Raw genomic sequence first — 20668 nt, forward strand, 5'->3', positions numbered from 1 at the left:
TCGGCGTACCTGAAGATTGTCAAGAGAATCCTGTCCAGGTGAAGCAGAATGGTCGCAGTGATAATTTTTGTTGGTAAATTGAATGTGCATGTCATTACCATTGAAAGGATCTACCGGCTTGGTTATAACAAAGGAAATCGCCCGATGCCTGCGATCTTGAATGTTCGTGATTTTAACGAAAATGTCGATTGATTTAAAAACGCTTATATACTAAACGGTTCCGAAATTTCTATCTCCGACGACTACACTAAAAAAAAGCACGCTTACTTCGAAAACATTGTGGGATAGTGCAGACACTAACAGGAGGCAGGCTGACAAGGTAAAACTCGTCTACAGCAAATTGAAGATCAACAACTTGACTTACACGTGGGACACGGAAAACGACACCAGAATTTGTATTTTCACACAGTGATGTTCCATGGAATCTGTTGAAGGTGCCTTTTCACTGTAACACGGTGTGCTTTGCTCGAAATCTTTAAAATTAATAAACGTTAATGCCAGAAGTGTTGCTAACAAAATCGTTGACCTTGAGTGCTTGTTATATGATCACGAACCTGACATTGTTGCTGTAACAGAAACATGGCTGCATGGTAGTTCTATTCATGATTCAGAGATTACTCTCCAGTCGTATAAAATTGTTCGGACCGATCGCGAATCACGTTGGGGGGAGGGGGGGGGGGCGTTTATTCTGAATAATTCCTTTGGATTTTGATGTAATTCATCACGTTACAGATATTAAGTGTTTATGGATAAAGCTTACCGGGTTTACTCCGCCAATTGTCCAGGGCGTAGTCTATCGTCCGCCAAATGCTTGCTCATCCGTTCTTCATCTTCTTGCTGCTTTTGTTTTAGAGCGCAGCTCTTAGGCGCCCATTTCCGGCTTGAGCGGCCTCGGCGTGACCTTGAGGTCACGTGACCCCGTGGCGTCACGGGAACCCCGTAAGGTCACCGGGGTTACCGGTGTCGTAGCACATAAAGTTTTGTTGGCTTCAGCATCCAAATTTGATGCTGAGTCTGGTAACAAATGTGACAGCGTGAAGAGAACAGGATGCAAAAGTCTTTCTTTAGAAAAAGCTCTTGCGAAGCGTAAATATACTTCTCACACGTACTTTGTACTTTGTAGCTTGTCACCTTTTGTACGTACTGTTCTCTAACAGGCAGTGTTTGGTTCCAATTACGCACATTTTATTCTACTGGTGAAGACAACTCAAACTGGTGTCCAGATGACGACTCTAGTATATGCTCTAAATATTTCGACCTATCAAGGCTCTCGATGGTCTTAAAACCGCACAAAGAAACCAGAGACATGGTGCGCACGTGCACACGGGGACTGCTGAAATCGGGTTCATATCACATGAACGATGACCTGATGAAATCAGGGTCGCCGCCGCTCGCCATGGCCCGACAGTCAGACTGGATGCCCCCGGCGCTGAATGCAGCACTCTCGTAAAGCGTGGTGCCGCCTGGCCATTGCCGGCTGGCCATAGGGAAGGCGAGCACGTGCGGCGCGTGTACCTACGCTCCCAACATTCTCTTTGTTGTTTGGGTAATTTAACGAAAGGTCTATGCGGAGCGAAAATTCGTCTGCTTATTGCACAAGGATTGCGTTGATGTCTGAACGCCAAGCTCGTATTGGCTGATCGAAAAAAAAAATAGTGGGTAGACCTCAAGGCATTTATAGCATTGGGGTCCACCCACTAGCCTTTCAATCAAAGTCAGTTAGAGTTCGGCGTCGTTCTGACGTCACCGGAATTCCTGAGCAGGAAGCAGACGACTTGCTCTACGGATTGATTTGCTTCCATTGCGCTGGCGAGTCGTCGGAACGCAAGTGCTTGCGTCGCGTCGACGCGCCGCCGCGCCGCGTCACTGCGAGAAACTGATCGGCGCGCCACCACCACCGCCAACGCTCATTTATCACAAAGTAAATAGCACTTATTTTCTAAATATAAACGTCGAATATGTCTTTTTTTTTATAATTAGTCAACTATTTCGAACAGAGGCAGTAAGAAATCGAAAGAAAGGTTTGTGATGCTTTATTTCAGCCGGTTCGAATAGCAGACGATGACGAGGTTTTGGAACGTTCGGACGCGTCCTGTTTTGCAATTCCGCAAAATGTAAGTATTTTATTTAAACAACTGCCGAAATGCGAGAATTAAGTTAACAAAGCGTGACTTTTAGATCACCTGAACACGAACGTTGTGAATTTAACCCGCAGTTTCTTCCTAAAAAATGACCACGGCTCGTTCAAAACTGGTCGCGCTCCTGCTCGTCAACTTCGCTTCCGCTGAAAGATCGCCCCTCATCAGAGGAGGTAAGAAAATCAACACGGTAACTTTTGATACTTTCAAGCATCCGCCAAATCTTCGAACCTAGCTTCGTCACGCACCTTCGCCAGGCAGAGGTTGGCGAAACAGAATAAAAAACCCGTCGCGTAGAGGCTGGCTAGTGGCACTAAATAAGCTACGCTTATTTAGTGGCTCAATTAGTGGCTCTAAGGCTGGCCATAAACAAATTGCTAGGCCTAGCCCAACTTTACTAAAACACTCAGTAGGGAAACTCGCCGTCGAAACCGGGGCCGCTGGCGTCCACCGAGACCGAGCTAAATACGACAACAGCGCCACTCTTTATCATTTGTCTGTACTGTGGTGACCGTGAACTTTTAGAAAGCATGTTTTTGAAGTAAAAACAAACGGAAAAGACTCTTTTTGTATGAAATTTATTGGAGTTTAGTACAAATTGAAGGGCGCGTGATGTTTTTATCATCTTTAGTTTGCAGGGTTTGCGGCACATTTAATATTGTTTTTATACAACCATGCTTCAGCGGTGCTTTCAGGTAGCACGGCCCCACCTAGGTGCATTTTAACTTCGGTGGTTAGTCGCGGCGCTTCCGCTGGGGAGACGGGGGTGGCACCCCTGTAACCTCTTCTGCGGTATCTGTTTCGGCGCGAAAACGGCCGATTAAAGCCAAAATAGAAGTAACGTAAAGTTCCTCGAGTGGCCGCTGCGGGAGAAATGGCGGCGTTGTGTTCACCATTAGCTCCGTTCTGGAGGACAGATCGGGGCCACTTTTTGAGAGCAGTTTCTATGGCAGTTTCCCAACTGAGTGGTTCTAGTAACGTTGGCCTAGCCTCTGACTTACGCTTAACGGCACTGCGTAGAATCTTTCAGGGACGGATACTTAAAGCAGCACTCAAGTTTGGCCGGAACCTTTAGAGGTCATTTTTAGTCGTGCAAACTCGTTCTTATATTGAGTGCGTTGTGATTTTATCATGAGTAGACGTTGACTTACGTTAGCTTACGAAAGGAAAAAGTAAAATATTTAAAAATGGTGATGATTTGATTGGTAGCAGACGGTTGTCACGGGCGGACTGGCACGGGAGCAGTCCAGGTTCTGAACGAAATAACAAAAGACATTGCGAAAGCCTTAGCAGACGACGCACTTTGATGTTGCTGACACCGCAATGCCGGTTTCGGTTTCATTTTCAAATTTAAATGCAAAAAAAAAATTAGATGTGGATGTTTACGGAAGTGCTGGCAAATAAGCGTAACAAGAGACATAAATGTCTGACAGGCTTTTCGCGCGCTAAGAACTGCTTTTTCGCGATTAAGTTTTATGTTTTTCTGGGCTTTATCTATAGGCCGTAGATTTTCCGGTGTTTATTTATAACAAAAATTGGCGGATGTTATTCTGTGTTTAACTATCAATGTATTTCGGTGACTTGTCCGGGAGAGATGTTCGAAACAGTGATTATCGGTGAAAACAATTTCACGAGAAACTCAGATATAAAAATAGAACGGAAGAGTTTTGACAACAATAGAGGAGCGAAGATGTCCAGAAATGGCTGTTTCTAGGTTTTTTAACCGATTGGTTTTCTAAAACCAACAAAAAAATTATCGATCTTTTTTTTTTGTTTGTTTGAACGAAATTTGTATTTTTCACACCAAAACTTCTTTCTGTTTAACCGATTTTGGTATTTTTAACACCAACGGATGTTATTGGTATTCTTCAGATAAAATAGGAAATTCTACGGCCTAGCTACATCTCGAGGTCCTATAAGCGCTTGAGAAAACATAATATGAACAGATTTTAGAGTTGTCATTGGCCCTTTAAAGAGCGACCGTTTTTAACCCTGTTGGTAAGGCAGTAAATAGTCGTTTTTTTAGTGTGAAGGACCGATAGTTCGTTTATTTTCACGCTACATTTAGCGGAGGGATCGACGTCACGCGACATAGTCTTGCGACGCCACGTAACGATGTCACACGTCCTAAAGTCACATTGCCGCTGTGTTGTCACGTGATATCATGACGTCATGCAACGTCACCTGACGTTAGCTAACGTGACGCGTCAATTGCCCCGCTAAACTTAGCAGGAAAAATTTCCTCTCCCACGAAACGTAGCGAGAAAGTTGACGTCACCTGTTTTGACGTCAACTTTCTCTTTGTCTCGTGACGTGACCTCACGGTATCAAATCGTTACGTACGATACCGTGGCATCACGTGACGCCCATTTTCCCGCCATATTTTACGAGGAAATGAACGGACGGAAGGAAGGTGCACATATTTCTGGGACGGGCCTTGCGTTAATCAGCCTTTGATGTATTAAACAAAGAAAACAAAAGTCCACCGGTCCAGTACGTTTGAAGGCGAAATACGCCGACACTGTCTTTGTCTGACCTGAGCCTGAACACGGCCGCGGCGACGCCTTTGTCTCGCACGTTTCACAGAACGACCCAAACCCCTTTGGTGTTTCTACGACCACGAGAGCCCGGAACGTCCATGGCCGTACACGCCGAAAGACGTGCCATTCACCTACTGCACGGCCCTCATCTACTGCTGCCTCGGCCTGTCCGAGGACGGACGAAACATCACCAGCCTCAGGCCGGAGATCGACTTCGGAAAGCGTAAGCCACACGGTTGATACTCATTGCCTACATCGGCAGACGTCGAATGTCGGCGAGAGTCGTCGTCTGCCAAACGTTCTTAGATAAATCGGCAATGATTCTATACAAATTCGTTACACGGGTATACCTGTGCTAACGAAGCAGGTAGCCTGCGTCGGGAAAAGCAGGGCAAAGCCAGAGCGCTTGCTAGAACTTTATTTCGCTAAACATCGAGGCAGAGTTGGTGCGAGGGCGGCATTCTTTTCAAGATTTTCAAATGAGAAACTAAAAAGCAAAAAAAAAAAAAAAAAAAAAAAGGCGCATTTTTGTACGACCGTGTTGCTCCTGCACGTTGCGATAACAGTAAATTGATTGCTGTGCCATTTGGTACAGAGTGGCACCGAAGTTTGTACCCCGCTGCATGTTGTCGTATTAACCAAAACTATGAGGAACTTGTGCCAAAACTGCCCTGAAAGGTAAATTTCCTTTTTCAACTTTTAGGAATTTCAATTAGAGATCTAACTAAATAGCGCAATATTTTACCATATATTAGTGGGAATAACTGACATGAGATCGACCGATCGGAATATATCTTATTGTTCGTGGTTTGTTCTGGCGGTGGGCTGGTGTGCTCCTTTGATTCGCACTTCTCACCGCGCACTGGTGAGCTACGGCAGAGTGACATGCGAAAAGTAGACATCGCGATACGTGAACTCGTGGAGCGATAGAGAGTGAGATTGCGCCTGGGTGGGTTGTGCGTGGTATTAAGTGATAGTTTCAGTAGTGGGTCGTTATTTACATTCCGGTGAGCGAACTTCTATTGAAGATATTCAAAGTATAACTGGCGACCGAAAAAGGGAGTTTTTGCTTGGCTAGGTTGTGCGGCATGATGGGGGATAGTCTCAAGCGGAAAGTTCGCCACATTCCAATGAGCGACCCTCCGTTGGCGATATTCAAAGGAGAAGTTTTAGAGCGAAAGAGATTGAGTTAGGGCCTTGCTGGTGTTTACGTGATATAAGGCGAAAGTCTGAATAGTGGGTCTTTCACCAGATTCAGGTGATCGACCATATATTCCTTACATTGATTGGAGAACTCGTAGAGTGAAAGTGAATGACTTCGTGCTTGATGGTGACAGTGGTGTTAGGCGAGAGTAATTATAAGAAAACTCTGTGTGAAAATGTATAATGCAATGTCAGGTTTTCCTGGAAAATATTGCTCGAAAATATCGAGTGGTATCTTGAGTAACCTGACCCTGAGTAAATGTAGCAGCTAGATTGGACAAAACTCAGTCGCCCCGGAACTAGCTGCACCAGAGCTGGCTTAGAAAGGGTCTGTATTTTTTTTTTATTTAATTGCTTCTCTACTTATGCAAATGACCAATGTTGGTTTGTCCTGCATGTTCCTTACCCTAAAATCCAGAACCGGGTTTTCTTCTTCGAGCCGTAGTTGCAGCAACATTGCACACGCTGCTTTATGGTGGTCTAATAGAGTAAGTGTTGTGACAGCTCGCTTCCGGTAGGTGTTTCGTGTACAGACTCAGGGAATAGCATTAAACGACTGTCACGAAGAAAAGGCTAAGGTCGGCAATCCTTTCCTCCGAATTCCCCCCCCCCCCCCCCCCACACACACACACACACTTTTTCGTCAAAGACAAGCGTCCGCCAATTTGTGTTTTCTACAAGTGTCACTGACAAGGTGAGAACAGTAGAAAAGAGCTTCGGTTGTACATATCCCCTCATGCGCGAGCCGTTTTAAGCTGAGACTTGAAGCTCTGCCTTCAGCGCGAGCTTGCTGGCTTCCGCAGTGCTTTGGTTGTGCGTGCCTGCGCGTTCACATTGGCGTTAGCAAGGGCAGAAAGCTCGCCTTGAAGGCGGAGCTTCTAGTCTCAGCTTACAGGTGAACGGAGTAGACCTTCGACAACGCCTCTGCGTTTTTGTGTCGTCGAGCTCGTTCTTCCGTTCTGCTGTCGTCAGTATACAACAGCATATACTTTATCCGCGCGATGGGTGGCGGAGCGCAGATGGGTTGCGGCAGTTCTCTTGGCTCAAGTCTCACGCCAGGGGCCTCAAGGTGTACCTGGTCCTGGGCGGGCACGAGACGGACAGCGCGAGGTTCGCGCCCGCCGTCGAGGACTCCCAGTATGCGAGGGTGGACCTCCTGCTCAATACTCACCATTGGTTGGACGCCTTCGACTACGACGGGATCGTCCTGCACATCACGGAACCGGAGAGCTTCGCCGTCACAGACTCCTCCATCAACGAGTTCGTACTTGTGCGTGAGCGAAGATTTGTTGCAGTGGAAACGCTGTCTACTCAAAGCAAAGTCTATGCAAACCATAGACGTACTAAACACGCTCTCTGTCATTCACAAGAGAACATAAACTGGCGGACAGACAAGAGTCCTATCTGGTTGTTTCGATTTAGGAGTCAGGTATGTCCGTCCGTCTACGTTATCTTCCTAAATGTGTGAATCGTAAAAAAAAAAAAAAAAAAAAAAAAAACGCTTATGTTGACTAGGTTGTGCCTGTGTGTGAGTTTTTGTTCAGTTACCTGCTTAAAAAAAACAAAGCCATTTGGCGAATGGGACCTTTTTTCACGTAAAGACGACACGAAGCAATGAGAACTCGAAGTGGAATTGGCGTTCGGAACTAATGCTGAGATGCCTCCTATCCACCTTTGCGGTTCAGATGAGTTACGGATGAGGCGATAGAGGTAGCGCAACTCCTCTTTTTGACACCAAACTTAGTTTGAGTTTTCGCCTCTACGTGAACTAGGGTCAACATTCAACCTTTTTCGAAAGGTTCGATGTTGGCCCTCACTTGGATGTTCCTAGAGGAGCTCGTCTAAAATCTTCTCAAAGTTGCATGTATACAATATCGACATTTGTGGCGGCCACGCTTCTTGGCATTTTTGAAGGCTGTGATTGCTTAATTACCAATTTAAAAGTCGGAGGAAGCCTTCATGCCTTCGAACGCAATGCCAACCTACCAAAACGCAACTCGCACGGAAATGGCTGTCGTGCTCCATGCGTTCCTTGCCTATTGTTTCAGCGCGGAAGTAAATATGTGAATGTTTTTTTTATTATTATTTTGGTACCATCAAAAACTATTGCTTCACACAAAGTTACACGTCCTTAATGCAACGGGTGTTCCCAAGACTACTATGTCCTATTAAAGTTCACAGCCGCTTATAACTGGAGACTGGGTCCAACACTCAAGAAAGCTTCGGGTTTGCCTTTTTTTGCTTTTATTGAAGTAATTGTCTTTATAACATTGATACACTGTTCTTATAACCTCATGAAAGTCGTCTTTCGCAGGTTAAGGGGTTGTTCGTGTTAAAATTAAATGCTTTACTAGAAGAGAAGTCGGTACTATGCACGCTGCTTGATGCAGATGATGAGACTGAAATTTTTTCGTCCTAGTAATGTATTTTTTTAAGGCACTTTATGTGTTCGTGTTTTGTTTCCTTTAGCGATGGAGTAACTGCTGAAAGACTATAATTCAACGTTCACTGCGCTGCGCCGGTGGCACTCCGTCTCAACTGCAGGCTATGCACGGGTCCCTGAAAGAGCGTCGCAAGGACTTCTCCGTTATTCTGCCGCCCGAAGCGTCCCGTAGGAGTACCTACTTCTCACCCCTTGTCTACGCCAGGTACATCTTTTTGCTATCTTTCTTTCCTTTTCTCTTGGTCCCTCCTTCGGAGTGGAGCCTTTTTGTTTTGTTTGAGTACCGACATTGCCGCGCGGGCATCAAAGATAGAAACAAACTTGGGGGATCAGCTGTACTGCGATGAAAGCCAAAACCTTGAAATGTTAGGTCCTCCTTCTTATTTTCTCTTTTTTGAACGTTATCTCGCCGGAAATGCCGACTTCACGCATAAGTTAAACGCAAGTCCCAGCAGAACGATGACGCAGCAATCGCGTCCAGTTTATACCTGCGCTCGATTATATAGCGAAGATAACGGTTCGAAAAGATAGAGGTGTCGAAACAAACCCAGAGAAGCTATAAGTGCTCGCCAGATCCATCACTCGGGTGAATTTTTTACCGCCTGACCCCGCTCTCTGCCCGTGCGTATCGGCAGAAAGTGCGATCTCGTGGAGCAAGATCGACGGTTGTCTGGTCCGACAAGAATGTATACCATCAACCGTCCTGTCAACTTAGTTGGGAACGGAACAGAGATACGGTGACGTTCTTGTAGGTCTCCCGATGTAGTAGGGAAATCTATAGTTTCCGCATTTCCGTCGGAGGTACCTCGTTTGTAATATTAATCGAGTACGCACAAAGCTAGATTTCAAAAGCAAGGTAAAAAAATATAAAGGACAATGAATCCGCCTTTATGGAACTTCTCCTGGCGCTTATAACACGGCCTTGATTTTTTTTTTTTTTTTTTTTGAGGGGGGGTTTGTATTTTTGCGCAGTGTATTTGAGAAAGTTTGTAGAAATTTTATCATTTTTTTTCTTTATTGACAGGCAGATGGACCTTCTGGTTCAGTGGAGCCACAACCTGGTGGAGAAACCTGTCAAGGCAACCTGCCCGTCACCACTCCACAGTGACGACGACGAAAAGGCCCTTTCGGTTGTGAGTTCAGTCGTTTTATTCATAAAGTACACGACAACATTGACGCTCTTCTCGCTGGTGTAAGGCGCACAAGGACCAACAAAAACTTTGTAAATTTCGTAGTATTCAGATTGGTCACCTCCGGTATCCCCCAAGGATCTGTGTTAGGACCAGTGCTGTTCAACATGTTTACTAATGATGTCACCATCAATACCGAGTCTCAACCCCTCCATTATGCCAAGGACCTGACACTTCTGCATCCGGTTCAAGCAACAGGTTCCCCTAACCAACTTAAAGAAAACATCGACAATGGTCTGTACAAAACTGGCTGCCTTTTAACCTCTCGAAGTGCCGATCACCATGCTAATCACCAGCAGCCATCGCAAGCGAAACGACCAGCAATTCCTGCAAATCGTTAGCCAGCCACTAAAACGGGTGTCTCAGATTAACATTCTGGGCTTGACAGTGAACCAACGGCTCAAGTTCGATGCACACATAGATTCAGTCATAGTTCCAGCACGTCGTATGCTGGCTTTCTCACGACGTGCCACACGCTCTGCCGGAGCAGACGCTCTGCCTAAATTAGACCCTGCGCTCGTGCGACCACAGCTTGACTACTGTACCCCAATCTACTTTCCTCACCAAGAAACTCGTCTGGCCAGATCGCAGAGTCTCCAGAGACGTGCGGCCTACTCGCTGTGGTCTACAGGGAGGACCACCCCACTCGTGCCTACAGAGTCATATCAACTCCAGAGGTACTCTGTGCAGTTCTCTGGAAGCCCCTGTCTTTGCGGCATAATACGGCGTTCCTCCGGTTCTTCTTGACGACGCTTCATCCTTTCGGTGCTTTCGAACTGTTTGCCTCCCAGATTCGTAGGACAGAAAACGGTGACCTGTCCCCTGTCGTGGCATGGACCCTGCGCCATCGGCAATTATTCTCTCACACACTGTCCAGCTGTGGCGTTCCCTTCCACGTTCCATAAGAGACTGTTGCCCACCCGGAGAACATAAGGACAATCTGTCGCCAAGCCGCGCAGCATCTTTGTACATAGTCGCATAGTCGTACATTATTTTTGTATATAGTCGCCGTACCGTACTGAATCTTTGTTCATAGCCGCCAAGCATTGCAGCAAACTTGTGAAAAGCCTTATTTTTTTATTTATTTACTCTATTTTGGTGAAGGCCAACTGGTACGGGCCCCCGGTCTTTCTGGCACACCCCAAAACCTCCTAGATCAAAATAAAAATCACAGTTACAATTTTAATTACAATTAAAGAGTAAACAACAAAAAGTAGTTACGCCGATATTTTTTTTTTCTTTTTTTTTTGTGGAGGGTCATTTTTTTTTATAAATAGAACAGCTCAAACGACGAGAAACTAGATAAAGAAAGCAAGACACCATATCGCATTCTCCAGTTAAAAACTATCACAATGATCTTTATCAGAGATTATAAAATTAGCGATCCCTCTTTCAATATGATTTTTCCAGAAAAAAAACAAACAAAAACAAAGCCAACATCATATTTGTACAACTATTCATGCATTTGAACAAGGCGCGCTCGCGTGCCTTGTTCATTCGGTGAAATGCACATAAATGTTACCTCTGTCTCACATAGTAAGATTTTGCTTGCGGTCTTCAGTCGCTACACTGTTCGTGCGGCGACACAAGAGTGGATGGGAGCGGCGGCACTCGAAATCGCGACCAAAAATCCCAAGAAGAATTGCACCATGCGATTCCGCGTTGAAGGCTGAAACACGTGTGTAAAAATATAAACTCGTAAGACTAGTTCCACATCCTTAGTTTTAAACAACCCTTCATTTGCTGTACGCACTTCACAATTACGCTTTTGACAAGATGATATTTCGAATTGTGGCGCAATAAATAAGCTTGTGGTCCTTGTTTTCTTTTTTCTGTTGTTGTTGTTTTCCGCAAATAGCGTTAAACAATTTTAGTACGTTTCGATATTTTGTTTCGGTTGCTCTTGTCTACGAGTCTTCCAGCGCTTACTCACAATAAAACCCCTAAGTCATACCTTATTAAGTTGGGGTAATCTGCTTACCACTTTTTCGTTAACTTTATTTTGTATATTTGTTGTTGTTTCTGAGTCCCCCCCCCCCCCCCCCCCCCCCCTCCCCCTGACCAGGAGGGCATCCTGGAATCCGTCAAGTCCTCGTATTTGGAGGAGCAAGCCGAAGCAGTGCTTTCCAAGCTCATGCTGAGCTTCTCCTTCGTGGGCTTCCGCTACAAGCTGACGAAGAGCAGTCGGAAGCACCTGAACCATCCGCACCCTCCACTGCCTAGGCCGGTAATGATCCGCACCGCGCAGCCCGTCGCCTACCACGAGGTATAATCACCCGTCCCTACTCTAAATTAAAGTAATTTCGTAAACGGCAGATTGCCGCGCGCGTAGCTGGCCAAGTAGACAACGCGGCCGTTTTCTAACGGTTATCGTGCTTGCCTCCCACGTGAAGAGCCAGGGTTCGATTCCTGGAAGCGACGCATCTTCTATTTATTCTTGCAATTTAATGTTCTGGTAAATTCGAGAACTCTGTTGCATGTTCGAGATTAGAATGTTCTACGCGCCGAATCGTCTACGGCGATTCTTCCAGAAGCCCACGTGTGTACAAAAGAGGCTCCGCGTGGGGAGACGGAGTCAGTCTCGCCCCAGTGTTTGATCCTGCTGTTACGCCGCCATCCACGCCCGCGACGCTCTATCGTTATCTTCTGTGCCCTTTTTGTTTTAGGCACAAGTTCGCCCAATTAAACGTTTAGTTTGTTTAAGTTTTCATGGCGTCATCAATTGTCATTCGTGACAATATACACAGGCTGTTTCAGAGTGCTAGTCCAGCGTTGTAACGACGAAAACACACCGATGAACTTACTGCAATTAAACTTTCCACAAAGGTGTCTTTAGGTGGAACATTCGTCATACACAAATGTCATGAGCGTACAGATTGGGAAAAAAAATAATTAGAAAGAAAACTGCTTTTCTCATGCTTAAAGGAGCTGTGCAACGATATTCAGTTGGAATGTTTTTCACTTTACACAATTTACTGGCACAAGTGGGGCTCAAGGATACTCGCACGCAGCACCATTGACCAAGAAACTCCTTTGTTGCGGTGTAATTTCAAGGACAAAAGCGATCATTTTCATCCAATCTCTCTTTTGCAAAATTTCATGACGTAACGTGGGGATCGCAGAACACCCAAGTGACGATATTTGAATGCTGTTCATAGATTGGACCCGAGCATTGCGTGGGCACTCGATTTGGGCTCGTGATAGTTACTAGCTCGAGAAGCATTCGGGTAGTGGCCCGTGTCCAATCGCTGCAACGACGAAAATAGCCGAGCCATAACAATATCTGGAACTAAGCGCGTGCCCTGTGCTTTGCCAACCCCAGCGCGTGGCTATGATCTACATTGGCGGCATATAATCGGCTCCAGATCACGTGGCCGCTTGTTCTGGCTGCGAGTTGAGGGGGTGAACGCTGCTCGTTTTTCTTTAATTTTTTTCTGGGACTTCTATTGCGTGGGGTGAAAAACGAACGCGTGTTTCATAGGTCATTAATGTCAGGGATCCGTTCTAAGCGGCATTTGCGCAAAGTACAAAAATTGTGGCATCAGGAAGAAAACGAAAAAAAAAAAGCGTCTGGTTGACGTTGTTACAAATGGCGTGACATAAAACAAAAACGTTAAAGTTTTTTTTTTTTTTTTTATGAATACACGAAAGTTTAATTAGCTGATTCGAGCGTGTCTGGTATCCCTTATAAGTAGCAGTGACAACCAGATGTACTACTTTTGCCGTTTCTCTTCTTGTGCGTAGAAATACAGGTTTTTGTTTTTTCGGACTTCAACGCTTTTTGTTCTTTTTTTTCATACCTACGCCTATAAAAGTTTGGAAGGAGGAATGCACTACGTAAATACACCTTTGTAAACATAATTCAATGCACTCCGTTTTTGTTATATTTTTTTTTTCGCCCGCACAACGCTCAGAAATACCGATTACTATTTGGCAAGCGGGAGGTTGCGATTTTTATGTGCTAATGGGAAGGAGATCGAACTGTCGTGAGCTATTCGTTAGTGTTTCTGACGCAACGCTCGGCTGAAGTAGCCGAACGCTGCGTCAGCGTTCGTTTGAGGCTCGAGTTCAATCAGAGAAGGATCAATTTAGACACCTTTGAAAACCCCATCAAGCAACATTGGTGGCCGCCAATCGAAAAGGCTTTCTACCAGCTTGAGCAGAGTGGGTCAGTGGGTAGCACTGACCGCTGCAGTGTAGAGGAGGAGCGGAATTGCGTAGCAACAAAGACGAACACAAGAGAATGGGATAAGGGAGAAAGATAATTATCTTTCTCCCTTATCCCATTCTCTTGTGTTCGTCTTTGTTGCGTAGCAACAAAGACGTCTTCGTCTTTGTTGCTACGCACCAGCGGGAACCTTAAGGTTCCCGCTGGTGCAGCCACTGGCCATGGAACTCATTAAGGCACTAGGAAAAGCAAGTAAATTGAAGTTACGGCATCTGATTAATCAAATAATTATGGGAGGAGAGGTGCCCAATGATCGGAAATTGAGTAAGATGAGACTAATGCATAAAGGCAAAGGAAACAAAGACAACATTAAGGTATACCGACCAATAACGGTAACTTCCGTTATATACAGACTAGCTATGCAGATAGTAAAGCGGAGAATGGAGGAATGGGCAGAAGATATGCAGATACTGGGTGAGCTCCAAAACAGATTGCGAAGAAATAGAAGACTGCAACATAACTTTTTCGTCGCCAGACAATGTATAAAAATAGCAATGAAGAACCAAACTTTTTTATGATCAGCTTCTTTGGACATAGAGGGAGCGTACAATAATGTGAGCCAGGAAAAACTCTGGGGTCTGCTGAAGGAGTATAACTTAGATGCAAATTTGGTTAGGTTTCTTCAGCAGGTGTACAAAGACAAGAATGTAGTTATAACGTGGGAATCACAAACTGCACAACCCTGTGATAGCGCCGTGCATTACCGTCTTTAGGGTTCACTCAGGGCGGAGGAATTCACAACACTGATCGCGGGGTTAACTTTTAGAGCGCAGCTCTTAGGCGCCCGTTTCCGGCTTGAGCGGCGTCGGCGTCGCCGTCGCCGTCGCCGTCGGCGTAACCGCGCGGTGCATTATGGGTAAATTTTCCCGAAGGAACCCGAGGTCCTAGCGAGGTCCTCCCGAAGGAACCCGAGGTCCTTCGGGAGGACCTCGGGTTCCTTCGGGAGGACCTCGGAAAAACCTCGGGTTCCTTCGGGAGGGCCTCGGGAGGACCTCGGGCTCCTTCGGGAGGACCTCGGGAGGACCTCGGGTTCCTTCGGGAGGACCTAGGGGGGGTCACGTGACGATGACGTCATCAGTGACGATGACGATGCGGATGCCGATGACGTCATCAGTGACGATGACGATGGCGATGCGGATGCCAATGACCTCATCGGCATCCGCATCGTCATCATCACTGATGACGTCATCATCACGTGACCCCCCCAGGACCTCGGGTTCCTTCGGGAGGACCTCGAAAGCACCTCGGGTTTCTTCGGGACGACCTCAGAAGGACCTCGGAAGGACCTCGGGAGGACCTCGGGCTCCTTCGGGAGGACCTAGGGGGGGGGGGGTCACGTGACCTGGGGGTCACGTGACAATGACGTCATCAGTGATGATGACGATGCCGATGACGTCATGATGACGATGGCGATGCGGATGCCAATGACGTAATCGGCACCCGCATCGTCATCGTCATCATGACTGATGACGTCATCGTCACGTGACCCCCAGGTCACGTGACTCCTCCCCCCGAGGTCACGTGATTCCCTCCTTCCGAGGTCAACTGATCCCCCCCGTACCCTTCCCTCCTCCTCCTCAAGAGCTGCGCTCAAATTCGGCGTTACAAGGAGTTGTAAACGGCTTTTTTGTACATTTCTTCGAATTAATATAAACATTAATCGTGCTTCGACGATGCGGGGCTCACATATCCTGCAGTGCAACTCTTGGGGGCTTGCGGTGCTCGCAGGGGTTCCGCAGCAGGCCCGGCTCCTAGGCGATGTCCTTCTTGAGCCTCTGACTCGATCTCTTGTGTTGTCTCGCCTCTCGCGGGGTCGCCTCTCTAGCGGCCTTGCGTCCTGGGAGTCCTTCTACAAAATCAGCACTTTCTTGGCATCTCGGAAGTCGGTGTTATTCCTCCGTACGGCGAGATGCTTTTTGCATGGGCAGACCGAAACCCCCGGTTTGCCAACGGGTCCGTCCCGTCTGCCAGAGTGTCTGGACCCGCACCTGCAAACCATAACGGGACCGAGGAGAAACTGGACATCCGATACCTAACTCGAGCGGCGCTCAGGCGGTGGTAGTGCGACTTGTTGCTCAGCAGGGCGGGGAGGATCAGGAGGCAGGCAAGCAGGAATGCCGTGGTTGAAGCCTCCAGAATAGACCCAAGGCTAGAGTTCGGTTTGCCACTGAGAAGCGAGGAGGAGGCAGGAGCAACGGAATGTCCGACACCCCTCATGCAGCACGCGGTCGCTGGTGGTATGACCCCTTCCCAACTCGACGAGGTGGGCGAGGCCAGCTGGAAGGCCGTGTTCGGAAGTCTCCTGAATAAAGTCAGGACGAGACAGAACATCACAACCCGCAGCAATAAAAAAGGGATCGGGCAGGGATGTCCACTGTCGCCACTGCTCTTCATGATATATGTCAGTGAACTGGAAAAGAACTTAGACCAGGGCAACTTACGTGTTGATGTGAGTTACATGGAAGGAGGGAGAAATGTAGTACAGGTAAAATTAGGACTGATGTATGCGGAAGACATAGTACTTATTGTAGATAACCAGGATACGTTACAGGAACTAGCTGGAATATGGGAGAGGAAGGGGACACCTTGGACCTTTAGTTTTAGTAGTGACAAGTCTGGAGTAATGGTGTTTAACGATGAAAAGAGGGAACCTCTGAGGATACAAGACATTGTAATGGACCATATAGGAAAATACAAATAGTATATGGGAGTCTGGCTCAACGAGGGAAGGAAATATCTGGAGGAACATGAGAAGAATATATTTTGAAAATGGAAAATAAATTCATCTATTATGACGCTCAAGACGCTGTGGAACTCTAATAAATATAAAGTAGTCAGAGGTATATAGAAAAGACTGATAGTACCAGGACTGTCTTTTGCAATGAAGTATTGTGCGAGAAATCAGAAATTCAACCGGGATTATAGATTCGACAAAAGAGCTCAGGCATAATAACGCTGGGAGCACATGGAAAGACACCGAATAAGGGAGTACATGGGACATGGACTGGTCGTTTTTTGAGAGCAGAGAGGCAATTAGAAGATTGGTAGAAATTACCTAAAGAAAACTGAATGATGCATAACTAACTAGCACAACTGGAAACAGACGGGACAGATGAAGATTGGGACTCCCTCCCGCGTGGCTCCGGTCCAAAGTCTCAACCTCCCCCCTTTCCCCCCCCCCCCCCCCCCTCCCAATGGGTCCGGTGCTGGGATAACGCAGACAAGGTTTGACCGGAGGAACATTGGCGACTTCTCGCCGGGGAGAAGAGGGGGGGGTGATGTTCTCTTTCGTTTTTCACCCGATCCCCCGAACGTCATCCTGGTGTCTTCCCTCACTGCTTGGTGATAGCTAGGGGAAAAAATTTGGCTAAAGTCCAAAAAAAAAAAAAAAATTGGGTTGTGTGTGTGTTTATACAGCCTAGAACTTGGTCTGCCTCACAGGGGCGACGAGTCTCCCAGCTGTAGATGAGAAATTTAACCAATGCGGTACAGCCGCTAGCCTGGGGTCTTTAACGTGCACCACGCAGTAGTGATACACGACCGCACGCCGGTACGATGCTCATCCAGATCGAAACGGGCAGGGGTGGGGCTCGAACCCAGGATCCCTGAGTTTGGCTAAAGTCCAATTTCCTAAGGCTAAGTCTTTAGACTTAGGCTAGGTGGCGCAAGCTACCGCGGGTTACGAAGGGTATAGCCATTAACATCCATCCAACATCCATCCATGGAAAGGAAGCGTGTGATTGGATCCGAAGTCGTCGCCCAACGCTGACTCAGCCCTCTTGTTCAACCTGTGGCCCGCGTTGATTTAGATGAAGAAGATCCGTAAAGAATTCAGACTACGTTGTGGAGGCCAGTGTAGCTTCGCCAGTGCTCCAACTTTGTCAAGACTAGCCATGCGAGCGAGTGCGACGCCAGACAATGCCACGTGTTCGCGCAGCAGTGCGGGGCCTCAGCACCATGGAAGCCAGGCTAGCCTTGACAGTGTAGAACAAAATAGTTGACGCCAAGTATACATAGCTTGCTTGTAACGTCATTCGCGGACATGCCAGTATTTTATATGCGTCGCGAGTGTTCGGTTCGCCGTTTGTGTTGCACATTGCGGAAGTTGTAGTTCGACGAAACCAGTAAGTAGAAATAACCCTCGGTACCCAGCAATGGCGACGCTCGCAAGCCATGTATTGAGAAGGTGATCCAGTTGTAGCGCCTCTAGTGGCTAAATTTAGTTATACACTGATGGGCCGAACAACAAGAACACAGGTTATTCGTTTGTGTTTTGAAGCAGCGCTTGAACCACGTAGCCGAACGTTGCTTCAGCATTCGGCTGGGGCTCGTATTCAATCGGTGAAGCCAAGCGCGAACGCAGTAAAGAAATTCGGCACGAGTTGGGCCCAATCTTTGCCCCGCGCTCCATCGAGAAAGATGAAGCGAAGAATCCAGTGCACGTGCCTTGTGTTGGTAAACACACAACTACAGTGTACATACACGCAGCTCCGGGGAAAACAAGTTGGACGTAGAGTCCCCTCCTCGGTACAGAGGCGAGCGCTGAGGAAACAAGAAGAGTGCCTCCCTTTGCCGGCCGCTCCGCTGACAGGGTGGCAGGGTGGAGACACCCGCCATTTTGTGGCGAACTTTGCGATACTCTCACCGGCGTGATATTCCGTCTATCTTTCCAGACCTTTCTCTAAACGCAACGTTTTTGCACCACGACTTTGTCACACACGATGTACAGGACCCACATCCAATGTGGTGCTAATACTGACCTCAGGCGCCATATTGTGGCGCTCCATTGGCTCCATTGGTGTCTCCACGCTGTCAGCAGCGGCCAACAAATGGAGGCACCCTAAAAACAAGCTGGACAAAGCGCCCTCTATGGTTCGGTCTCTTTGGCTTCTTTCGCTAAAACACCCAAACGCCAAGCAGCAGGCTTCTAGAGTAGATACACGCGCTGCACGTGCTAGCATCTGCGGTTGTAACCAGTCTAAAGCGAAAACCCGAAACAAATGGCGCATCTTTTATGCTGGAAAGGCGAGCAGACGGATGCCTTATTCTGGCAGCTGCCGAGAAACTGCTTCATAACCTAGCGATCAATGGAACACTCCGAGCAGGGGAGGTCCTCCGCTCAAGGTTGAAATCGCTGCTGGACCGGGGACAACACAGCAACTTTTCCCGCAAGGCGATTTATACTTTTTGCCTCGTTAGGTTAAACAACAAAAAATGCGTAGTGATTGAATCTCTTAATCACTGACTGTTTCCACAGTAACATATTTATCTTGGTGCGAAGATACGGCACAAAGTATATTGGTCGGCCTGCAAAAGTTTTGCGGCGGTCACGGTCTAGCGAGCGGCCTGCCCTGCTTGGACTGTTCCATTGGGCGCTTCGTCATGCGGCAGGTCTTCGGCCGTTGCTGCAGGCTAGCTCTGCAATGAGATAAGACATCGTTCACGTGTTCCGGATAAGTTTGAAGGGCACTCTGTACCTACGTTCATAGGCGTAAACTTCGGGGGCATCGGGGCTCGTGCCCCCCTGGTGAGATCCGAGGGGGGTGGGGGGGGGGGGGGGGGCACAGCCCTTCCCCCTGGGCCCGGGTTATCATCCTTACCGAGACGCTGTTTACGTGCCATGTAACGAGCTTCTAGTAGTGGCATGTAAACAAAATAACGCCCACGTTGCCTTGATTGACAAAATGCATGGGAAATGGAATCCCATGAAGGTGAACATTTGAGAGAAGTCTCTCTGGTTGGGGAGCAACAATAATAATAAATAATAATAAAAATAAGTAAAAACAGATTACTGCTCCTCAACGGCCATAGCCGCAGTCAACCCCTGAAGAAGAGACCGAGCTGGTCTCGAAACGTAGGGTTTCGCCTTTATACAAGGATTTGGTTGGTGTATATATATTATTTATTATTAATGGAATCCCAGCATGGCTTTCATTAGCTTCAAGCTTCAATCTCCAGTTCTGGCGAAAAGATAATGCGCGCCCCCCCCCCCCCCCCCCCACCACCCCCTGGAGAACTTCGTAGCCTGCCCCCCTGCCCCCCCCCCCCCCCCCCCCGGGAAAATGGAAAGTCTACGCCGCTGCCTACGTTTCCGGTATTTCCAGCAATTGGGCTAAAAGAATCATGGTTTAGCTGTTCTTTTGTCGACTCTTGAATCGGGATCATGTAGATGACTAAAATCACTGACAATTTAAGAAACGTAGGGCGTGTCCCGAGCACCTTAATATTGATCCGCGGGCAATGAGATTGCAAAATTTGCAAATCAGATTTCCGCAAAAAAATTTACAAAGCAAGAACCATGATGATTTTGATGAGCGTGTTGGGTTAATACTCAATACAATGAAAGCAAAACATAAACGGGGATAAAACGCCGGGCATATGCATTCGCAGCCCAGTGAATATGCATATCCCGCCTGGGCGACAAACAGTGAAAAGTTGTATAGACGAAGTACTATCTTCGTTCGTGTGAGCTGTCAAACCGAAGTCAGGGGGGGTGGGCTTTTTATCGTGTCCCCTCAGATCTGCGAAGCAAGCACCGCGTGGAACACGACCTACAACCAGATAACGGGCTGTCTGGAGCTTGTAGGGAGAGACTCCTTCGTGTCGTACCCCGGCAGGCCTCCGAGGGAACTGCTGGTGAGACCGCTAAGTCATGAGTAAGATTTAGTGGGTTTTACGTGCCAAGTCAACAGAAAGAATCTGGAACGCCCCAGCGAAGGAATATCATGGCTAATCTTAAAAAAAAAAAAAAAAATAGAACATGTATCTAGCCTCTGAATAATTAATGATTATCAAGTTTAAGCATATGAGCATTTCCTCTGTACGATCAACCGAACTAAATGCATTTTTACATACACCACATGATCCTGCCCTCTTAACGTGATTCTGCCCTTCTAACGTGATCCTGCCCTGCTAAGTCAGTGCGG

The 20668-nt window shown here is 47.2% G+C and overlaps 1 protein-coding gene across 1 annotated transcript; it reads left to right on the forward strand.

Annotated features, from left to right (window-relative positions):
* Positions 1-4389: 4389 nt before the first annotated feature.
* Positions 4390-20543, forward strand: LOC121835266. The gene is made up of 6 exons (XM_042289269.1): positions 4390-4901; positions 6901-7151; positions 8426-8529; positions 9349-9457; positions 11580-11780; positions 20262-20543. Exons 3-6 carry the CDS (start codon positions 8429-8431, stop codon positions 20400-20402), a joined length of 552 nt encoding a protein of 183 aa, XP_042145203.1. The 5' UTR covers positions 4390-4901; positions 6901-7151; positions 8426-8428; the 3' UTR covers positions 20403-20543.
* Positions 20544-20668: the final 125 nt, after the last annotated feature.

Source organism: Ixodes scapularis, unplaced genomic scaffold, assembly GCF_016920785.2.
Source record: "Ixodes scapularis isolate PalLabHiFi unplaced genomic scaffold, ASM1692078v2 PGA_scaffold12__126_contigs__length_90152505, whole genome shotgun sequence".
In the NCBI taxonomy this organism is placed as follows: Eukaryota; Metazoa; Arthropoda; class Arachnida; order Ixodida; family Ixodidae; genus Ixodes; species Ixodes scapularis.

Excerpts from the sequence above, each read along its gene's own strand:
- LOC121835266 (XM_042289269.1), top strand. The coding sequence starts at position 8,429 with ATGCACGGGTCCCTGAAAGAGCGTCGCAAGGACTTCTCCGTTATTCTG. Across the intron at positions 8,530-9,348 it reads TCACCCCTTGTCTACGCCAG|GCAGATGGACCTTCTGGTTC; the intron begins GTACATCTTTTT and ends CTTTATTGACAG. Across the intron at positions 9,458-11,579 it reads ACGAAAAGGCCCTTTCGGTT|GAGGGCATCCTGGAATCCGT; the intron begins GTGAGTTCAGTC and ends CCCCCTGACCAG.